Source organism: Lampris incognitus, chromosome 20 (assembly GCF_029633865.1).
Source record: "Lampris incognitus isolate fLamInc1 chromosome 20, fLamInc1.hap2, whole genome shotgun sequence".
Lineage (NCBI taxonomy): Eukaryota > Metazoa > Chordata > Actinopteri > Lampriformes > Lampridae > Lampris > Lampris incognitus.
Window position 1 is genome coordinate 21,636,524 of NC_079230.1, and position 23,438 is coordinate 21,659,961.

Below are 23,438 nucleotides of genomic sequence, written 5' to 3' on the forward strand. Positions count from 1 at the left end.
GCATGTGGTAGTCTGCGGCCCTCCCCGGATCGGCAGAGGGGGTGGAGCAGCGACCGGGACGGCTCGGAAGAGTGGGGTAATTGGCCGGATACAACTCTGGAGAGAAAAAGGGAAAAAGGCAACAAAAAAAAAGAAGAAAAGAAAGGAAATTACAATTAATTACAGTTTGACGAAAGCATTTCTTTAACCATAAATACTTTGTAGACTACATTGTTTGCTTGTGGATCCCCCAGCCAACACAGAGCTGCCAGGGTGCCCCGCCGAATATCTTGCCAACGACAACTTCCAGCCACCCGCTATCTTCTCGCGTCCATGGTGCATTCCTGTGTCTGCATGAGCCAATTATTCATTTACATATTTGAATCAATCACTCCAAGCAAATCCATTTCCCTCTCCCCCAGCAAGTTCAAAGGGCTCCGTCGGAGCCAAGTGCCTGATGAAATCCTGATTACCTCCTAATTGGTAATTGTGAAGTCGTAGAGACACGTGGTGCGGGCAGCTTCTACTGCTATTGATTCCCTCCTACTCGGCCATTGATTTGCACTTAATACATTTAATTGTAATTATTTCACCTATCTTGTGGGTGCCGTCAGGAGGCTAAAGGGAAACAGACCGCCGGCTAGTTTCAGCCGTATGCAGTGGCTGAAGTGCACAACAATGATGAACAGGCTTTGGATATGGGTCAAGATAGATGTTAAGGCCGGGATTAAGTGTGCAATCTACTTTGACAGGTATTATGCTCTTTAATCCCTCTAGCAAGTTATTACAAACCATGATTGGAATATTATCCTTTTGTGACCTCAGTAGAACTTGTTTGGTAACACAATAAAAAAAAAAAAACCAAAAAAAAACCAAACTTATATGCATACTGGATTTTTAATGTACAGTGTTTGGCAGCTAGGACTGTTTTTGCCAAAATGGGGCGGAACAAAAAAAAACAAAACAAGAAATAAGCACAAGAAGAAGAAAAAACTTGGTACATCTCTCTATTCTTACCTGTCCTCTAATTTCTTCTGACACCCAATCTTTACTTCTGTCTCCACCCCGGTGGTAACAAAGTTCCCCTTAAATGGGATGAGCCGGAGAGGCTCGTGAAAGGAAAGGGTATAGAAATCGGGGAAGGTGCCTCTATAATTGTTTCACAGTTTCATAGGCCTGACCTCTTATTTATTTGATTGACATTTACGGCCCAGGAATGAACTCTTCATAGGAAGGGACGAATCGCTGGACAGGTTTGCTGACCGGGGGTTGTTGCCTCGTAATCCAGCTGAGTGAGTGCCGTGTGTGTGTGTGTGTTGCCTCGTAATCCAGGTGAGTGAGTGGTGTGTGCGTGTGTGATGAAGGGGGGGGGTGGGGTGGGGTGGGAGGGTCATGAACCCATAAAGCTGAGATGGGAGCTGCGCGTCAGACCATATCTCATTAAGGAAGCCAACTTGAAATGAGATGGGCCCTGTTCGCCTGTCCCTCACTGGTGCCATTGATTAGTCGGCAGCCAATCAATGTTAATTAAGGTGTAGGGAACCCTTTAATTGTGGTGTATGAATCATCGTGTCAGACCCCGCCTTGACCTTCACAGGACTTACACTTGCAAGCCGCTATGCTGAGAAATAAATACCTTTTTTATATTGCCAGATAATCGCGGCAGCTAAATGGGAGTGGGTTTGATGGATGATGATTCAGTTTATACCGTAGCCAGCAGCCTTATCAGGATCATATGGACAATGGGCTTTGGACTGGCAACAGCACTGACCTTCCTGTCCTGCTTCTCCATATGCAAACAGATGCAGAGCCCCAACAGATCAATACTTGTCAAAACATTTAAGAGTTAATATCAGGAGATAAGAGTCGCTATTACGTGTGGGCGAGCACTCGGCGCATGTGAAGTGGGGCTTTGATTGATGACTGCCGAAAGCAAAATGGCAGACGAGAACGCCACTGGCACCATAATTGTGTTTTTAATGAAGACCCACATTCCACGTTGGAGCTGATTTTGCACTCAGTTGATCGTGTCTACCCCCCACCCCTCTCATCCGTCACGCGGTAATAACAGTCCAGACCGTACATGGTCCAAACTCCGGTTGTTTTGCGGGTCTCCCAAGATCTAGCCCTCTTTCCTCATCAGACAGATGATTTTTACCGATGACAGCGTTGTAATCAGTGCTTACTGGACCTGAAAATGTGTGGACTTTATAATCTCTGCCATGGAATGAAATTCTTTTGACCTCATTAACCACACACTAAGCTTTTGGTGTAGTGTGTGGCCAATTGTCTTGTCTTTAGTTTCACTGTCATATCTGCATAATTAATGTGACTTCTCACCTTTCTTTCAGGTGTAATAACCGGACCCAGTGTGCTGTTGTGGCCGGGCCAGATGTTTTCCCCGACCCGTGCCCAGGAACCTACAAATACCTTGAAGTCCAATACGAATGTGTGCCCTACAGTACGTATCCGTTCATTTGCTTACAAGTTTAAATACATGTCCCGAGGGGTGTCTGGGTGGCGTGGCGGTCTATTCCGTTGCCTACCAACACGGGGATCACTGATTCAAATCTCCGTGTTACCTCCGGCATGGTCGGGCGCCCCTACAGACACAATTGGCCGTGTCTGCGGGTGGGAAGCTGGATGTAGGTATGTGTCCTGGTCGCTGCACTAGTTCCTCCTCTGGTTGGTCGGGGCGCCTGTTCAGGGGGGAGGGGGAACTGGGGGAAATAGCATGATCCTCCCCCTGGCGAAACTCCTCACTGTCAGGTGAAAAGAAGCGGCTGGCGACTTCACGTGTATCGGGGGAGGCATGTGGTGGTCTGCAGCCCTCCCTGGATCGGCAGTGGAGCAGAGATCAGGACGGCTCGGAAGAGTGGGTTAATTGGCCAAGTACAATTGGGGAGAAAAAAGGTGAAAAAGCAACAAAAAAAAAAAAAACATGTCGCAATACACAGGCTTTTTATTGCTCTTACCCCATGCTCATTTTCTTTTTATACCAGTAACATTTCAGCAACTTCAAATCACTCAAGTTGTTGCGCTTTCTCATGCTGAAAAATATGCAGCGTTTGAGAGTGTCATCACTGATTCTGAGGAAGCTCTGAATTGGCGGATGATGAATCATATCTCTGCTCTGCAAAGAATACACTGTATTACATTACAGAATGCCGCAGCTGACAGTGCTGTCTAAATCTTGAGAAAAAAAAAGTCATTTGAAGGTATGCTGCCATAGAGTATTCTTTATCTATTATAACGTGTCTATATCCTTCCACTGATGTAAAGCAAGGCGGGTGTGTTTGCCGTAATCTGATGGAAGATTAAGGTTTCCTTCATTTTCTTTTATCCTCTATGGAAATATAAGGACCCAGATGTGCTTACTAATGCCACGTTTTTTTTTCTCCATAGGTAATATTTGTATTGTATTTCTGATGTGTGCGGCGTTGAGAATTTAATATTGTTTGAAAAGATATTTGAGGAATACACTACGCAAAATGGCGGTCATGTAATAGAGCTCTGCCTCTGAATGAGGCCCGTCAATATTGGTGTATGAATATTATTGTCTATTGTTGTGTGACATTAATGTGAAATACATATATATATATATATATATATATATATATATATATATATATATATATATATATATATATATATATACTAATGTGCTGGTTCTAAACTGACTGAATGGAAATGGTTTCGCCCGCCTGGCAGAAGAAAAGGCTGGAGCGATGCATGGCTTTTGTGAACACAGAACATTTGGGAGGAGATTTGAATAATCAGCATGGGGAATGGGACAAACAGAGAGAGAGAGGAGGTCAAGGTGAGGTGGGCGGAAGTGGTATGACCATTATCATATGACCCTCTCTATTGCGTTGTAATGACTTTTAAAGTGGTACTCAGAAATCATAAGAGCTGTCCTGACTATGACTGCTCAGAACTTCATGTGTAATATTGCGTGATCAAGTGAAAGAGGACATAAATATAGAAGTATTTGCCCTTGTATTGAGGTGCTTGGACAAACTGGGTTCTATCCATCCATCCATTCTCCAAACCGCTTATCCTGCTCTCAGGGTCACGGGGATGCTGCAGCCTATCCTAGCAGTCATTGGGCAGTATTAGGGAGACACCCTGGACAGGTTGCCAGTCCATCACAGGGCCCACACACACATGCATGCGCGCACACACACACACACACACTTTCACACCTAGGGACAATTTAGTATGGCCGATTCACTTGACCTACATGTCTCTGGACTGTGGGAGGAAACCGGAGCACCCGGAGGAAACCCACACAGACACGGTGGGAACATGCAAACTCCACACAGAGGATGACCTGGGATGACCCCCAAGGTTGGACAAGCCCAGGGCTCGAACCCAGAACCTTCTTGCTGTGAGGCGACCGCGCTAACCACTGCACCACCATGCCGCCCCAGACCTGATTCTAGCATTATTTAAATCACCTGTCAATCTTTAGATGTCTTTCCAGGGTGCTCCAAAGAACCTTTAGATGTCTTTCCAGGGTGCTCCAAAGACCCATCCATCCCCAAAGTGAAAAGCTTTGTTAGACTGCTGTTTATCATCACCCCGTTACTTCCAACCCTGAGCGTCTCACATTAGGGAACCGGTAAACACATGCAAGTTAATCACAGAAAGTTGAGTCAGTTCATCTGGACACAACATTTATTGAGAGAAAGATTTCCTCACTCATCTAAGTGACCTCTTCAGTCTCAGCTGACTGCAGGTATCCCCACCCTTATAAACAATACAGCAGCATAACGACCAAAAAACAACGATTGGTTTCACATGCAAATTGCCATGACCCTTAGGGCCCAGACACACCAAACCGACTAGTGGCGACGAAGGCCAACTCTTGCATTGCCTCACGTCACCTGCCATCTGGGCCAAAAAGTAGCACTTGAACACACCGCAAAGCCTACAGCTGACGGTCCCTGATTAGCTAGCTTAGCACTGATTCGCTAAGCTGAACAGCCAATCAGAGTGATCTCTCTCACCGACGGACTCCGCCAATTCAACATGCTGAATCAGCCGAAAACCTGCCGACAGGGGTTGCGACTAGTGCCGACGGTGTGGGACACACTGCAAAAACTAGGCTCACAGACGCTTGCCGACGGCAGACTGTCAGCCTGGTGTGTCAGAGCCCATAACTTGACGCCATCGATGTGAGGAGGGAACGACCATCCTTGAACCGGCGGGGGGGGGGGCCTAAAAGTACATCTTTCGCCATTTTACAATGCTGTGATTGTAACTATTCCTCAATCCTCTGTGAATAGTACATGTTGCCATTGTAACTCCAGTTAATGGTTACAGCCATCTGCATATGAAACCGATCGTTGTGATGCCACCGTGTTGTTAGTAAGGGTGGGGATACCTGCAGTCAGTTTAGACTGAAGAGGTCACTTCATGATGAGTGATGAAATGTTCCTATCTCAATAAATGCTGTGTCCAGATGAACTGATTCAGCTTTCTGTGATTTCCCTACCTGGATTACGGAGCATGCATCAAGACATGCAAGTTAAAGTATGCACATATATATGCACAAATAAAATGCTGAATTATTATGATCATATAATCTAAACTATAAAACATTCATAACTGATATAAACCAGCACCAGTTTTTTGGGGTTTTTTTTCCCGTTTGTTTTAATCATACAATAGCTTGCAGTATTTCCACTGCGGTGAAATGAGGTAAGCACAGCACCGGAGTAAAAGTTTAGTTATACGGGTCTTCTAATGTCAATTACAGGGTGTTTTGGTATGCTTGAAGTGCTTCATATAATCTCACAATATACATTATTAACCAGTCAATTCAACTCTGAGATGCGGCTAAATGTTCATTAGGTTATTTCAGTGTATTCTTGAGAGCTTCTTCAGATTCTTGATTTCTCCTAGTAGTGGTTAGGCCCCAGTGGCATTACTTTTAGTAGCCAAGTATTAAGGGTGCTTAGTATATACTGTGTCTGTGTGCTATTCTTCCATGGTGAAATTAAATTTTCACACTCTTTTTCCTGTCCCCCTACACTGGAAGATCCATTGCGTCTTGCTGAAGGGCAGCCATTTAAATCGGTAGTCTTTGTGACAGAACTGTGGAGTCCCTCAACCCAGCGGCGTTTTGAATTGAGACACGCTCCATATGAAGCAATTGGACACTGGTTGGTCAACACTCGTGTCATCGTTAAGTGGTGGAAGTGGTCGCTCTTATTTCTACCACCAGTGACAGCTGTTGTGCGACAGTTTGCAGAGTATATTTTTCTGTTTGGTGTCGAACTTTGGAAACCCGATCCGTGTCCCCCCACGGCCCCATTTGGCAACAGGTTCTTCTCCCTCATCTTGGGTTGTTTGGGAGGCATCCAGTTCTGCATTTACAACTTCACTCTCCTCCTCGGTGTCTCTCTCACATCGAGCAGTTCTGCCCAAATCATGAAAAGCCAATATTGCCGTAATGCGGTCTTGCCCAATGATTTGTGATGGAGTGTCAGACCGATAGGGAAAGGCTACCGCAAAGAAAACGTTATAATTGAGTCTCTACCGGCAGACGAATTTCTACCGTAACGCAGTATATACGGTCATACCGCCCAACCCAAGCAGCCACCCAATGATCCCATTTCTCCCCCTGTGAAGCGGTCACGTCTCTGAATTCCACTAACAACCCCTCCTCTGCACTCCCCCTTGTTTTCCTCTAAATCTCTCCTTCACTTTTTGTCCTTTAAGAGCTCTCTCTCTCTCTCTCTCTCTCTCTCTCTCTCTCTCTCTCTCGCTCGCTCGCTCGCTCTCTCTCTCTCTCTCTCTCTCTCTCTCTCTCTCTCTCTCTCTCTCTCTCTCTCTCTCTCTCTCTCTCTCTCTCTCTCTCTCTCTCTATCTGTCTCTTCTGTCTCTTGTTTACCTCTGTCCTCCCTCCATGTCCTATCTCTCCTCCCCTTCCCCCTGCAGTGGAGGTTTTCATCTGCATTCTGCTCCGGGAGCCTCGTCTCTGGGAGGATAACTTACAGCTCTCCCCTCCGTCTCCCCAACAGCCGGCAAAATTGTTCCATCAGACTAGGGCCAGCAATAACGACAGAGAAGGCTTGCTAAGTCAACGGCTACACACCGTGAATAGGATATTGATTTTATTAATTTGCGATTGGATTCGCTCCGTCAGTTGTAATGGAAACATGTTACAACAGTTATTATCACCAGCGCCCGCCAGTGTTTGCCGGTGTGATTGGGCGGTGTCGCCGATCATGGCAATCCATCACGTTTTCATCCCAACTGCCACCTCAGTAATCACTTGGTATGAGGTATGGGTTACGCTTTGTGTGAAGTAGTGGCATTGTATTAAACATTAAGTAAAAAGAGATGGCGCTGAGCTTATATGTGCAGTATTTCAGACAGCTTTATCATAGGCAATAAGCTCACAGTCTCGCTTATGAGCTAGCTATATGCATATATTCTTGAACCCTCATTGTAACCATATTGGCTTCATGTGGACGTCACTTGAGCACGCTCATTTCCCTATCTGCCAGAGCTCTTTCGCTCACTTTCCATGTACTAGCACCGTTTGTACGTGATCCCCCATGCACTTTAAAGATTAGTAAGACTCCATCAGGCATAAGTGGTGTGCCAACCCTTTATGATGACTCATAAACATGACTCTGCTTCGATAGCTGACATCTGTCTCTGCCCCGCCCTCTCACCTTGACTCTGCACGGCTCGCTGGAGAGATGCCTATCTATTCTCTTAGTGCCTTATTAAACCCCCCCTCGGTCGCTCTCTCTCTCTCTCGCTTGCTCTCTCTCTCTCTCGCTCTCACTCTGTAGCTGCAACTTTTGCTTTAACAAGTACCATCCCCAAAGGTCATTGTGCAACCCGTAGCTAAGCATTCTTTCTCAACTTTTAAGAGGCGCCCACAACACCTTGGAGGCCCTCCTGAGTTGTCTTGGTGTCACTCAAGAAACGGCGTCCAAATTTGTGTTGTCATGCTCTGCCAAATGTCGTTTCAGCCTTTCTGTCGGTGACTAACAGCATCTTTCCTTGGTTATTGTACCTCTCGAAGCTTCCCTCCCTCTTCCCCATCTCCCATTTCTAATATGAGCAATTAGATGTGCCGCTTGTTGTGTGTAGTTTTAATTTCTAAATTGACTGATCTAGGTCAACGCAAATGTTGAAAGCCTTCTCGTTTAGCTAATAGGTGTTGATGGTTGTAGTGCTTGCAATAATAGTGGAGTGTGTGTGTGTGTATGTGGTGGTGGTTTGGGAGTAATTTGACATCCTTTCAGGAAGCCTTTTTTTGGAAGTTTCTCCATACAGAATAGATACAGATGCAGAATGTGGAAATGTAGGCACAGGGAGAGAAGACAGAGAGAAAAAGTAGCGTGAAAAAAAAAAAAGAACTCAACGTCTTGGCAATCCATAGCTATTATAAACTACTAGGTCCCCCCACTGTTTGCAGCTTATAAAGACAATGTAAAACTCTGTGCTGCACAGCAGGATCCAGCTCAGGCCTGTCAGACAGAGCTCACTCGCTGAAAGTAAGCCAAGACAAATGATCATGCAATCAAAACCTTTGATTTGAATCAAATTGTGCTATCCTGAGCTATACGAAACGGCAACCTGCCAGGTAGTTAGCCAAATTTTTGTTTCCAACATATCTAATTGGTTTTCAGTCCACTTCGCATGGATAAGTAATCAATCTCTAATAACATGCCTAACTGGTTTGAGGGATCCAAATTGAATAAAAAGAGTTAGATTATTTTGGCACGTTTTGCTCAGCACCTGCTTCCAAACCAGTGTCCATCTGCACTGGCAGGTGAAACCATGAAATTGATACTCTACACATGGCTATCACTTACAGTCCAGCCTGGCCATAATGTGGTGTGATTACAGACCCCATTATGCTGTGGTCACACCTACGGTAAACACCACCTGTGTGACCAAGATGGGGCTGCATGGCTATAATGCTGACATAGTTGTTATTTATGCACCTCAGGTGTTGTCTGGTCATTGTCGTCCATTTGTTTATGTTGGTACAAGAACAGTGGTTTAAAGTTATGAATGCCTTACAATGGACTTCTGACCTTTCCAGGGTGTCTCTCTGCCTTCTGCTCAAAACATGAATGAATGAAACCCTTGTTGCCCCTAGGGGGATTTGCTTTGCACAAAGAGCATAAGAGAATATCAAAGAAAAAAAACCCATCAACAAACATACATGACAGCACATAATATAACATAAAGCATTTTAAAAACATCATAAAACGTCATTGCAGAAATCGATAAAGGACGTCAAGTGCAAGTTCAGAAAGTGCCAAATTCAGACCCTGTGATCAGCGCTTGTTAAGGAGCCGCATGCTGCCTGGGACAAAGGATATGATGCTTCTTTTAGTCTGCATCCTGGGCACGCTATAGTGTGTGTTCGTGTGACATCACACCTGTTTTCAATACAAGGCCGCGGCCATGTTGGAGGATGTACGTAATTGAAAATGGCAAGTGACGATGTAAACACGAAACTAATGCTATCGGCATATGCGGATAAACTCGAAGGAGATGTGAAAAGTCGCTACCGAGAGAAGATAAAAAAGATTGGAATAGATCCACTGTTCATTCCTGCTCAGAAGTTCAGTCCAGAATGTCTACCACCAATTGAATCTTGTGCCATTCTTTCATATCTTGTTTTGAACACAAGCTTTTACACAAAAAAATCAGTTCAAAGCATTTCGAAGCCTTCAAGCTTACAATCACATGGTTTCTGGGTTTATTAATAGCGTTCTTGGTTGTATTATAAACAAGACATATAATCTTGCATCCATTGCTTCAATCCAGGCACTAACAACTTTTGAAACAACTGGCCTTGATACAGACAATCGATAAGAAAGGTCCTGATGTGGGACGTTCAAGCGTAACTTCACAAATTCCTGAAATTTTGTTAAAATTGCCGGTTGACGTAAAACATGTGGCGCCACAAGATCAAATGCTTTCTTTAGAATTTAACCATGGCATCATCCTTAGAAAATTCTCCTTCATCGAGAACCCTAACTGGTGCTCCCTGATTTTGAAAAAAAAAGAAAAAAGCTAAATTCATTTGTAGATGTGGCTGCATCTTTTGTAAGGGATAGCTCTTCCAAAACATCAGAAATTTGATCAGATTGTTCAGAAATATCCCCCTGCTTAAAGATGTCTAATTGGAAAGCTTGATTCAGTTAGTTTTGAAGCCTTTGCTTCCTCTCGTTCCACATTTTCTTTCTCAGCAGCCCGCTTCCGTCGTCACTTTGGGCCTGCATTTCATCTCTTTTTTCGTTCTGGGTTTCAAATTTGTCTTGTCCAAGTTTTAAGCTCGGTACCCAGTCAGGAGTCCATGTATCCCACGGCTGTGCAGCTGCTCCACTCAAAAAGTGCTCGCCGCAAATACGATCATTTTTCAAAATCTTTTCGGTTAGGCCATCTCGACTGATAGCAGCGAGCCTACGTCGCTCAATTGACAGTTCTTCGGCTTGTTCTCCTTGGTGCCCAGTGATTTTTGGAACACAACAGGTGTTTACATTTATCACTATTATTACCACATGTGTAAATTAAACAAGATGAAGGCATGTCTGATTACGATGACGACGATTTTGCTGCTAAAGTGCAATTCGCCCACAGCGTTCTTATCCTCCAACATGGCCGATCATACATTTTTGGTGACTTTTGGTCACGTGTTCAAACACACACTATACCTTCACCCTGAAGGACAAAGGGCATATTCAGAGAATAGAGGGTTCACTGGATCTGCCATGGTCTTGTGAGCTACATACATTCATGATGAGCTGGTCTGTCATACTTGTAATACTGCACATTGGTTCCCCGGTTGTTTTGGCACCCGGTTTAACAACCCTGTCCATTTTATTCTTGTTTTGTACAGACACTTTCCCCAACACTGAATACAAAAGGTCACATGCTGAAATTGGCTCTAGCCCTTTCCTAGCTTTCTGGTGACCCCGAGAGGCGTGAGGAGAATCCAGAAAACGGGTGGTTTGATCGATGAATTATGGTTAAAAAATGGAGATGATTAGGGCGTCCGGGTAGCATAGCGATCTATTCCGTTGCCTACCAACATGTTAATTCCGGCTTGGTCGGGCGTCTCTACAGACACAGTTGGCCGTGTCTTCGGGTGGGAAGCCGTATGTGGGTATGTGTCCTGGTCGCTGCACTAGCGCCTCCTCTGGTCAGTCGGGGCGCCTGTTCAGGGGGGCAGGGGGAATAGCATGATCCTCCCACGTGCTATGTCCCCCTGGCGAAAGCGGCTGGCGACTCCACATGTATCGGGGGAGACATGTGATCCCCAGGTCGGCAGAGGGGGTGGAGCAGCAACCGGGATGGCTCGGAAGAGTAGGGTAATTGGCCGGATACAGTTGGGGAGAAAAAGGGGGGGACCCCCCCGGGGACCCCCCCCCCCAAAAAAAAACCCCACAACAAAATGGAGATGTTTCAGCTGATGCTATGTTACGAGTTTTCTCGCAACAGCTGCAGGCGTACACACCCTCCAGACATGATCGACCACCTGCCACACAAACACCCTGCGGCGGCGCTCTTGTCTCACATAATCATCCAGTATTTCATAAACCACTTGTAAGTGTTGATCACTTTAATTGACATTATCAGTACATCTGCTTAAGCAGATTGCAGAGAAGCTGAGTGGCTTTTCCTGCCCCTGAGCTCTCCGATCCAGATTCGTCAGAGCCGAAGGTGGGGAATCAACACCGGGACAGCAGATCTATCACGCAACCACACCCTCCTCGCTCCTCTCCCAAATGCCAGTGAGCATTATCTGGCATGATCAGAGGCCGAAGAAAAGCTTTTCTTTTCTTTTCATCTCTTTTCTTTCCCCCACCTGAAACGTCCAGCCTTCACCTCTCTCCATGTGTGTGTGTGTGTGGGGGGGCTTAATGTCGTCTCATCATTCAGCGACGGCTGACCACTCCCTAACCCCTACAGGTGGCTCTGATCACCAGCTGTCATCACTTTTATGCAGACGGGTGGATTTCACTGAGGAGGGTTTCGTAATACCTCAGCCATCGGTGTTGAACTGCGCCCTGAGGCGACTCCACGCTTCACGAGCGAGTAACTCCCGTACGTTTTGTAACGCCCGCTCATCCATTGCAGCTCTCCACCCGCTTTTGTCCCACCCACACGTGAGCGGCTGACTGCCATGGGAGGGTCCCGTCGTGGGGAAGGGGAGGAACTCCCTATCTCTTGTCATCGCCGCTTGTTATAGGTGGCATCATGAATTAAAGCCATTAGGAAGAATGGAAAACACAAATTTGACTTCACGTTGTGCAGTGAACTTGATGCATTAAATAATAACGGCAACAAGCAGGGCTGATAACACCCCACCTACACACCCACTTTTAACGGATGCTTGAATCAAGTTTTTCACAAGGTTTTGCCGCGTAACGAGATATTCGGCGTTTGGGGACGCAGCGTGGGGATCAGAAGACACTTTTAAGGGGAAAACAAACAATGTCCCCCCATTTTTATGCCCGTATTTTCCCGGTTGAAAGGCGCAGTAATTGCACAGGAAGGCTGTGATTGCAAATGTGAATAAGTGGCGGTGTGAAAGAGGTGAACGTGGACACATGGAAATGGTTTTGTCCTCCACTAATAGCTGTATAAACCGTTGTAATCCATCAGTTTCTTGTTCTGAGGGAACGCTCCCGCGTTGTAGAGCACGCACAGCACAGGGACGTCCACTTTCCTTTATGGACGTGTTGCAGAAATGCATTCATGCAGGAGAAAGACAAAACTTAAGCTTTAAGAAGGAGGCATAAGACCAAGGCTGTTTGCATTGCAAGCAAAGCTTTGTATTCATTCTTGTGTTCTTGTGTGTTTTCATTATCCGGCATTGTGCTCATTCTTTAATGAAAACTGAATGATGTTGAATGAAAGCCATATAAGTTTAGCTGTTATGTAAGAATTTAGATTTAAGAACAGTTCACCACATCACCTTGAGTATATGTGCATGTGCGAGCACGCACACACACGCACATACACACACACAGCACGGATGTCTAAGACAGTTTTCAGGGTAAAGGTCATCTTTCTAATTAGAGATTGATCCTTTGACATGGAGGGTCGCTCCCTCGATTACCCCCTTGTACTCAAAGCGTTTTTTCTCTGTCCTTTTTTTTTAAAAATTTATTTATTCATGTATTCTTTATCTATCTTTGTTCGTGGTTCCACCAAAACCGGCCGTGCACACGCGGCTGTACTCCATCCTTCACTTCCCCTCTGCAATTTCAAGGTCCTTTGGAAATGAAGGCATGTTTTAGGAAGTGCAATTAGGTTATTTCTGCTCCAGTTGCAGTTATGCTTCTCAGAAATCTTATTTGTTTATTTTATCCCCCCCTTCTGCGTTGTACTTCTATCTTCTCCCCCTGTCGGCCGGTCCCGGGTGGGTAGCCGTTTGGCTGGGCTCCAAGTCCTTGCACCTGTCCCTCAAAGAGACAAGAGCTCATACACCCACACGCGCGTACACGCCAACACAGCGCTCCTGGCATTTTCAAGGTTATGAGATAGCGCCGCTCTTTCCCCAGTAGGAGGTGGAAAGACAGGTGGAGACAGAGGGAGGGACACAGGGGAGGAGACTGAGTAAGCGAAAGAAGGGAGTGTGTGTATGTGTGTGTGTGTGTGGGGGGGTAGCAGCGAGAGGGCCCAGTGGCTGAGAGAAAACGAGCACTGTTGAGATATGCAAACTCAAAATGATGGCGAGAGTATAAAGGAGCTGAAAGATGGAAATGATAAGGGGAAAAAATAGATGAGAGGAATAAAGAGAGATGACAGAGAAAGAGAGATGGTAGCCTGGGTTTCCTCCCCCATCCTTAGGCACAATGCCCCCTTAATTTGTGCCATTAATTACCAAGTGGGCTGGTCGCAGTTTCGAGGGTTCTGGTCCTCAACTCCTAGGATCAGGGAGAAAAAAAAAGGGGGGGTGTATATGACAAAAAAATATTGCCACCACTCTACCATGAATCTCTATTAGCGGCTAATGATACCATTCCGACACCTCTCAGCCATTAGTGTGAAATTGGAAAGCGTTAATTATTGAAATGAAAATCCATACAGCTGCCGCTCACACGAGGGGTTTGGCGCTCGCAGCAGCAAAAAGGGCCCCCGTTGTTCGCCGCTGGGCATGTCTTGCATAGGAAGTAGGCTGCAATAAGTAATCGCGGTGGCCTTCCGAGGTGAGAATTTATGATTGAAGTTGTGCGTTACTGTTGGAACAAAACTACTATTAACTATAGTATGCAGAGGCGGCGGCGTCGTACACCGGCAGGGATGCGTAAGTTCAGCGCGTTCCGACGGAAGGAGAATATCAACATGGACGTGCACACAGGGCCCATATGGATCATTTCTGTTCTTACCCTCTACCGGAAAAGTCGCCCCCATATGCAAACAGACGCTTCCGCCATCTTAGTGGCGAGGTGTGTCATATTTGTTAACAGCTGGCGTGTAGCATCTGATGAGAGAACAACGTGCTATGTCCTCTGCGGTAACCTTAGAAACGGCAGTGGCTGTTTCGGATGGGACGTGTTGCAAATGCAACCTCGTTGGGTTTTTTTTTTTGGAGGCCTTTCCACCAGTTAGACAAGTAAACATGTGGTTAAATGTGGAGCATCCAAACGGTTAATCGCAGAGTCTGCCGACACACGGTCCGGCAGATTATCATTTTTACACACTAACCTGTTGAGTTTATTGCGATGAAATCTGGGATGCCGTGATCTGGGGGGGGGGGGGGGGATTCAATCAGATGCTCATTATTTTCATTTAACCATCCAAACAAGATACAAGACAAATTAGATCACACATGAAAAATGCAACACTTTCACACAAAATGCATGAATTAAAAGTGAACAAATAAATCAATAACCATTCATACTAACTACCCATGCTGGGTTTTTTTTTTAAATCGAGGGTTTTCAAGATTCCCAGATTAGTGATCGATATAAATAAAAGATGTCCTGTTCTCACAGGTTGTTCCTGATGCTACAATGGAGCCGTGTAGCTTATTTCTGCATCACCGTCTAATCAGCAGTGGAATCGGGGTGGGGGTGATAGAGATTGCAGCCTTGGCACCCGGTTCGGCAAAACATCTTTATGTAAAGCTGCAGACAGGAAGCGCCTCTTCTTTTCTCGTGCAGTTTGGGAAGGAGAAATCGAGATGAATTGAAACTTTGGCTCACCAGCCTGGCATGAAGCCGTAGGTGTCTGTCACCAAGCCGTAGCGGAAATTTGCATAAATGGCAATCTTTCAAAAGGTCTCAAACTTTCCAACTACAGAAGAAAATTAATGATTAGGCTCTTTTTCTTTTTTTTTTTAAAGTGGCTGTCGCAGTAGGGTAAGGCATCCTGAGATGTCCCTATGAGGAAACGGTCAAACTGTTTTTGACGGTCACCTTTATCGAATGTCATTTAAGAGTTGATTATGATGATGTACAGTTTCTCGAGGAGTGGTGTGAGCCGCATTGTCATTATCAACGGATAGCAGTGGTAGCGGCATCACATCTGTCTCCTTCTCGTACCACATGAGGTCTGCATGAACAACTCTCTAAAAGCAGAACGAGTAGGGTGTTCCTAAAATAAAACGTATAGACTCATACAAATAAAAAAGCAAGCTTACAGAGGCTTCGAGTGGCTTATGATGCTACGAGAATACTAGTAAAAAGACCTAGATGGCGTAGTGCAAGTTTGTGGCTGCAGGAGTCAGTACCTTTCAGGCTCTTCTACGAAATCTTATGTATGAATTTATTTGCCGGCTCAGTGACTCTGATTATGTGATCATCAAGAGTTTAACTAATATAAGATTCAGTGCCACATACCAGTCCCGGCAGTGGGACCACTCGTATAGCGGCCTTCTTATAAAACACTGATTTGTTCCTTTTATGTTATTTTATTGTGTTTACTTTATGTGTTGTCTAGGGTTTATCTTTTACCTACGGTTCTTATCTTTTATGGCTTTGTTCATTCTTCTCATTTTTTTTTTTACCTTGTCTTTGTTTGTTATGGATCCCGAGTCTGCAATAAAGTTGTGAATTGAACAACTGAATACAAACGTAATCCCTCTCAGTCATCACTTATGACCCACTAGACGTGCGCGGCGGTGTCTGTATCTGCAGAGGCCCCGTCCTCTGCCTGTATTTTCATATTTTGCTGTGTACGGGACGTTTCTGGGCGTTTCTGGACTCTATTAAAAGCGTGGCGACCAGGTGCCAGATCGAGATCATAAGCACATATCCAAGAGGAAGCCACGACAATGGCGTGAATCTGGGGTTGGCTTCCACCCGCTGGTGAGCACTGAAGGAGAGGATGGTGGATGAAGAGCGATGCGGAGTTGGCCTGTATGTACACTGGGACGTGTTCTGGCAACTGCGGTCAGGGGGCGTGCCCTTCTGGTGACGTTGAGCCGGGTGGGGGGGGACTTTGAATGCTGTGTTTACAAACCGCAACCGACAAATCCTACTCGTTCTACCTTTAAGATCAAGGAAGGGTTTGTGTTGAGCTTTCTTCGAGTGGAAGTACCGATCAATCAGCGCAATCACTTCTGTCAGGTAGCGCCGAATGAATAAGCCATTCAAGTTCAGTTTCTTTCACGCCAATGCGAGCATTTTATACAGACTATACCGGCTCTGCTGCAAGGATACTTATTTTATTTATTTTTTATTATATATATATATATATATATACGTATATATATATATATATTACATATATGTTTTTCAGTATGTTCGCCTCACATCTGAGACACAGCAACAGAGTGAGAGACAGGAGGGAGGGAGAGATTAGAGGAACGAGAGGATGAGAGAGCTGAGTGGTTTTTTTAGTGATTCAGTGAAAGCCATGACCAAAATCGTATTAGGGTCACAATGGAGGTGGCGGGGTGGAATGGAGAGGCCTTTCAAATGAATCAATTCTGCATCTCTCCGCACTTCCTCGATTCCTCTGCTTCTCTCTCTCCCTCCCTCCCTCTCTCTCTCTGTAGTGCACTAAATTTGGATAGCCAAGGTGCTTTCCGCAGGTATATAGCTCTGCGCACCGGCATGGCAAAGCACGACTTGACACAAGATCAACAAATTGGCTGGAGTTGTCTGAGTTGTGACCTTGGTGCGTTCTGGCTGCCTATCCCATCCCGATGAGCGACGGCAACTGTCCCCTGAGGAGGAGGCTTATTCTCATGTCACGGATCTCATCCGCATCCGTCACACACACACACCCCCCCTCGCCTCACACCGCCTCGCCTCCTCCTTCCCACCCCCCCCCCACAGATATTACATCGCATACCACTTCTCACATACCCGCTGCTAATGCCTTTTTCTATAGATCATTAACCCCCCCTTTCCCCACCTTCTCACCGTTGGTGATCAGTTAGTCAGGAACGCCAGTTGTCCCGCCGGGGTCCGTTTTGCGCGGCGGCTCACAGGAGGTGAGACACCTTCGATCGAGGGGTTTTGGTTGTTTACCCCATCGTGGTCTTTAAGGTCCACATATGTGGTACATGTTTTGTTTTTGTTTTTGTTTTTTTATGGATATTTTATTGCTATCATTAATAATGAAATAGAAAATAATAACCCAGAAATATTGACGGCTTGGAGACGCCCGTGGCGGTGATTCATACGTGGCCCAGAGCAATTGTTTGTTTCTGCAGCTTGGTGTGGATTGATGGTATTTCAATGACAGCTAGAGAGTTTCCCACATCGCTCCAGTATACAGCTTTATGACTTACTTCTTGATAAAAGCCCAATCATTCTCTCTCGCTCGCTCTCTCTCCCTCTCCCCTCTCTGATGTGCCGTAGCTCGACTTAATTCCCTCTTTTTTCCCCGTTGTCGGCGCCCTCACCCTACTCCACTTTCCCGCGCTCACCTTTCCCTCGTGCAACCTTTCACTCCCACGTTCATCCACATCTGGAACTATGTTTACCTCAGATGTAAAGAGTTTGTTTTCTAGGCATTAATGAAGAATTTCTATATGATTTGTGAGCGTGGCATCTGACGAAATGCATAAAAAAATATATCCATGAGCGGGTTAAGCTTGGTCCGCTCCTAGTTTGCGGTAAGTGTGATTGGCGTAACAGAGATGCGTGTGAGTCGGAGTCGTGTGCGTTGAGAAACAGGACCCCCACTTGCTCCCTTTGAATGTATCTGATAAATGAGGTGACCATGTGCTAATTAGTGTTAGTCCTCTCAATCTGCTCTGGATATTAATTACAAATGAGCCGTTTGAGACTTGAGCAGTGTGTTTTGTAAGGGATCTCCAATCCAACAGCTTGCAAAGGGCGTGCCATTTACTTTTGTTCTTTGACTTCGCTTTCAGTTTACACATGGGTGCCGAAATCTGCCTCTGGTTGGGCAATTTTGTGAGATCCATTTTGGGTTGACTGCATGAAAAAGTAATTTCTGCGACACACTAACTTGTTCTAGTTGACACTGGCGCTATATATATACACACACACACACACACACACACACACACACACACACATATGCAAAACTTGCTCTAAACTCTGATTTAATGTTTCTTTCTCCTACAGGTGGAAGTCAGAATTAGCACTTTTTTTCTCTCTTTTCCCAAAGTTTAGGATTGAATGGTTTTTGTTTTTTTCTGTATTTGTTTGTATTGTCATTACTAACCTTATTTTGTTCTTGTCGCTGTTGTTGTCTATCTGACCTCGAGGCTAAAAAAAAAGACTTTCTAATTATTACATAATTAATCTGTTCTTTATTTCTCTTTCTTTCTCTCCCCGTCATGCCTAAAATAGAAGTGGAACAAAAAGGTAACTAAATACAAACTACTTTATTTCACACGGGTTTCCATCTGGGTCCATTCCTCCTTTCCTGGTGATGGCAGATGTCTGACATCATGTGTTTTTGTTTCATAACTACCTGTTCGTTGTGTGGTGCAGGTGATGAATGTGTCTTTCATGGGGAAAATGACAGGATCAGGGACATTAAAAGTAAATAAAAATCGTTTCCATGCCAAACAACTGATTGAGCCGCTTCCTTCAAAAGCCTGTTTTTTTTTTTGCATGTTGGTAATGAATAAAATGTAAATAGGGATATGGAAGAGCTGATTTGCAACGACTGTAATTTTGATATATCGACGCCTCGAGATTTTCTCAATATAACAATGTGCTGATCAATATTCAGCGTATTGCACCTAAAGCTAACCCAGGGATTGTTTTTGTGTCCTGTTGCAACATAAAATTATTCCGATGCTGTTTTATGGCCAGCATGATATTATCGGGGAGATGGATGGGCTGATCAATATCTCACCCAGTGATCTGTCAGCATTTTTTAATGTAGCTCTAACATGATGATGGCTTTGGCCTTCAGGGGACGACTCAATATCGGAGAGAGATCGTAGATGCCCATATTCATACATTATCGTCCTCCGTCCGATGCTACGGAACAGATGTTGGTCCTGCACATGTGCCCCCCAGACCATGCTGTCTGGAGTGCCGTACCACGTTTTGCACCGGGAAAACTCATCGAGTCACTTTTCAGAGATTTAGCTGGAAAGACAGATTGAAATCTCTGGAGTGGAAATGCAAATATTGAACAGACAAGTCAGGGATTGTGTTCTCCTACGGAAGTCGTTCATAGACACGTTATCAACGCCTGCGGGACAGCGAGTGAAGGAATGAAGGCTCACGCAGAATAAACAGTTTGTGTAATTTCCCCATGAAATTCATGATCGCCTTTGTCCGCTAATCTAGTAACCTTCATTTTACTCTTTCCATCACCGTGCCTGCATCCCTGAAAACCACATTTTAAAATGTCTGCTAGACTTGGTATTCAGTCAGTGGGGGGGGGGGGGGGGGGGGGTTACCTACTGGGGCCTTGTACCGCTGCTCAGTCTGTCTGTTCAAACCAAGGGAAGAACTCTCTCCGGCGTTTAGCGGTGCAACTGCTGAGATGTGTGCCAAGGCGCGATGTCGACGGGACACATCTCGCCACATTTTTCACCTGCAGGTAGACAACGTGTTTAATCTTAAGAGATTACAGGGGAGAGGAACCCCCCCCCCACCCCACCCCGCTTTCTCCGCCTCCCTCCACTTCCTCTGAGAACATATCTTTTACCTTTTAGATGGATCTCTGGATAGAAACTGTCAGCACAGTGTCAGCCCACTGGCACATCAGAATGAAAGGAGCACTCATACGCTCTGGTTTCTCTCTCTCTCTTTTTCTTTTTTTTTAAGTTATTTGTGGTGTACTCTGGCCCCAACTATAACTCAGATGGAAGCGGGAGAAGCTATCCTAACACTTTATCATTACTTTCCACCAGACTTACAGTATAAGCAGTGCTAAAGCCTCTTGGCCAATGCGTCCTTTCTGCCCCCCCCCCCCCCCACCACCTACCATGACACAATTTGCCACTCCTAACGAAGGATTAACGCAATCTTTTCCGGGTATTTGGCAGAAGATGTGTTCATTTTTCATCAGAAGTGCTTACTGCAGCTGGTGGGTACTTTACTGTACTGTGCTGTGCTGTACTGTAATATATATAAGCACAGTTAGCGCTCTAGCGCAGTTCTTACTAAATTGAAATCACCTTTGGCAATGGTTATTCATCACTGGCCTGCAAGCGTTGCACTCCTGTGGCCTTCATCAAATTTTAGTGCAAACAAGCTTAAGGTATAATCAGTGTACAGTGAGGGCTAATTTTAAACCACGTCACAGACTACCTCTGTTTTATGAAGATGTGATAATGGAAAAATGCCCAAAGGTTTATACTAATATAGTAATTACTTCCAATAATAAGTGCTGGCATAAATCAAAATAGTTTACTTTGTGTAACGCTATCTATATTGGATATTATTTCTAGCACCGGAGTGATTTGGATGTGCTTCAATAAGAAGGCAAGATGAACTCTTATCAATTTGTGTTTGCATTGATCAGTGTTTCAAGGTCTGTTATGTTCATGTTCGATGAGGTGGCATGTAGAGAAATTGTTGTCGAGCTGTGTGTGTGTGTGTGTGTGTGTGTGTGTGTGTGTGTGTGTGTGTGTGTGTGTGTGTGTGTGTGTGTGTGTCTGAGGAAGTCTCTTCGGTAAGTGTCAAATCGCATCTCATTACCTCTGTACAGTAAAACAAATCAGGTACAAGATAACCGTTTCACCTCCACTTAGTCACTTCACCCCGCTTTGCATAAGTCTTTATTAAAAATCAGAATGTAAGCTTATTAACTTCACTGTCAAGAACTAATGGCCGAGGTGTCCTGGAACGAGAGGAATGCAAGATTTTCTCATTTGCTCATTTGGTTTATGAAAAATGTGCCATACACACAAATTGTAAACCGTAATCTCCTACACTAACGGGAAAAAATGTGAAAAGATATGGGAACAGCTTGAAATAATGAAATTTATTGCCATGTCTTTAAATTCTGAATAAATTGTCCTGTTTGATTTAATATGCCATTCGGTTTTTATTCGCAGTAATCTGAAAGTAGCGAGAGTTTTCATCACGATTACATTTTATTCACATAACCAGTGGTCTGTTCTAGATTACATTTCAGTATGCATCTCCAGAATGATCAAAATGTTTAATTTGATATGTTGACCTGTCATAGAGGAACCTCTTGATTCATTCTTCACTTTGCACTATAATTTAACCGGTTCGTCATACATGCCAAAATAACTCTGGGCTTTGTCTTTTCCTCATTTTGGCTCCTCAGTATTCCTGTGCCCAGGGCTTCTGCGCGGGGTTTACCAGAGTGAACACCTTTTTGAATCAGACCACCAGTCTGGTGCCTGGTGCAAAGACCCTCTCCAGGCCTCAGACAAGATCTACTACATGCCCTGGACCCCCTACCGTACAGACACGTTGACCGAATATTCCTCTAAAGAAGACTTCATTGCCGGAAGGCCGACGACAACCTACAAACTCCCACACCGCGTGGACGGAACAGGATTCGTCGTCTACGATGGGGCACTCTTCTTCAACAAGGAGCGCACCCGCAACATTGTCAAGTTCGACTTGCGGACTCGCATCAAGAGCGGGGAGGCCATCATTGCCAGCGCTAACTACCACGACACCTCGCCCTATCGCTGGGGGGGGAAGTCGGACATCGACTTGGCTGTGGACGAGAATGGCCTCTGGGTGATTTACGCCACCGAGCAGAACAACGGGCGTATTGTCATCAGCCAGCTGAACCCCTACACGCTGCGGGTCGAGGGTACGTGGGACACCGCTTACGACAAGCGCTCAGCCTCCAACGCCTTCATGATCTGCGGGATCCTCTACGTAGTGAAGTCTGTGTATGAGGATGACGACAATGAGGCTACGGGGAACAAGATTGACTACATCTACAACACGGAGCTGAGTAAAGACGGTTTCCTGGACATCCCCTTCCCCAACTCTTACCAGTACATTGCTGCCGTGGATTACAATCCCAGGGACAATCTGCTGTACGTGTGGAACAATTACCACGTCGTCAAATATTCACTGGACTTTGGAGCATTGGACAATAGATTAGGTAAGTCCAGTTTTTATTCCTTACATTTAGGATTTCCTTAATTCAATACTTTATGGATGTCCTCGGGAGCATTTCCGTGCCTCTTTCTGCAGAGCTCAAGGTTAGTTCCCTTGGCTTCCCTAAGGTCTTACAGGGGTTTAATGATTGACTCTTAACTACAAGGCTACTCTGCCATCTGAAATACAATTTAAGCGCTCCATAATTTTCAGCCTAAAGTTTAGTATCGTTCACAGAGGCTGAGGCATATGTGAATGCTAATTGAATAAGATTTAGGTGCTTAACAGGTTCTTATATCTTGGCACAAAGACGTTCAGATGGAAACAACTGCAGAATGTCACGTATTTAAGGTGTCAGAATGGTGTGACTTTTTTTTTTTACCAAAAATTTGAGAGGTCTGAAAATAGAAACTGAGATCACACATCATGTTTTACAAGTTATTGTAGCAAAACAGCTTTTTTTCAAATTTTTTTTTTATAGACATTTTGGTGAGTGAGATATGTCAATAACACGCTTCTCATCAAGCTGAAATTTGGCATGCTGGAAGTGTGGGCTGGTAATAATGAGCTGCGTTGAATGATGCTGCATGTGCAACCTCCTTGTTCTTTTAATTAGCCATTCAGATGGTACCAGAACTAAATACACAACAACCCCAGAACAGCTGTGCCAAAATGCAGTGGCTATCGCCATATTTTTGTCATATCAGAATCAGATTTATCGGCCATGTAGGTTTGCACTACATGGAATCTGACTCGCTCTCTCAGTGTACTTAACATAGAATAACACCACTACAACACAACAATCTGCAGATGTATACACAAGGATTGACTTATACAGGTAAAATAAGAGGTGATAAAAGTGCAGTGGTGCAGAGAATATATCAGAGATGCTGAACTAGATGTTAGCAGGTTCCTTACACACATGCCTGACAGAGCGTACCGCAATGTACAGTCACATGTTAAGTTCCCGTT

The 23,438-nt window shown here is 45.0% G+C and overlaps 1 protein-coding gene across 1 annotated transcript in view; it reads left to right on the plus strand.

Moving 5' to 3' along the window:
* Positions 1-23,438, plus strand: part of LOC130130478 (adhesion G protein-coupled receptor L3-like) — a 257,830-nt gene that overhangs the window by 126,492 nt on the left and 107,900 nt on the right. The window contains exons 4-6 of the mRNA XM_056300187.1: positions 2,331-2,440; positions 18,756-18,770; positions 21,670-22,479. Of these exons, the coding sequence (XP_056156162.1) occupies positions 2,331-2,440; positions 18,756-18,770; positions 21,670-22,479 (935 nt within the window). The remainder of the gene's footprint in view (positions 1-2,330; positions 2,441-18,755; positions 18,771-21,669; positions 22,480-23,438) is intronic.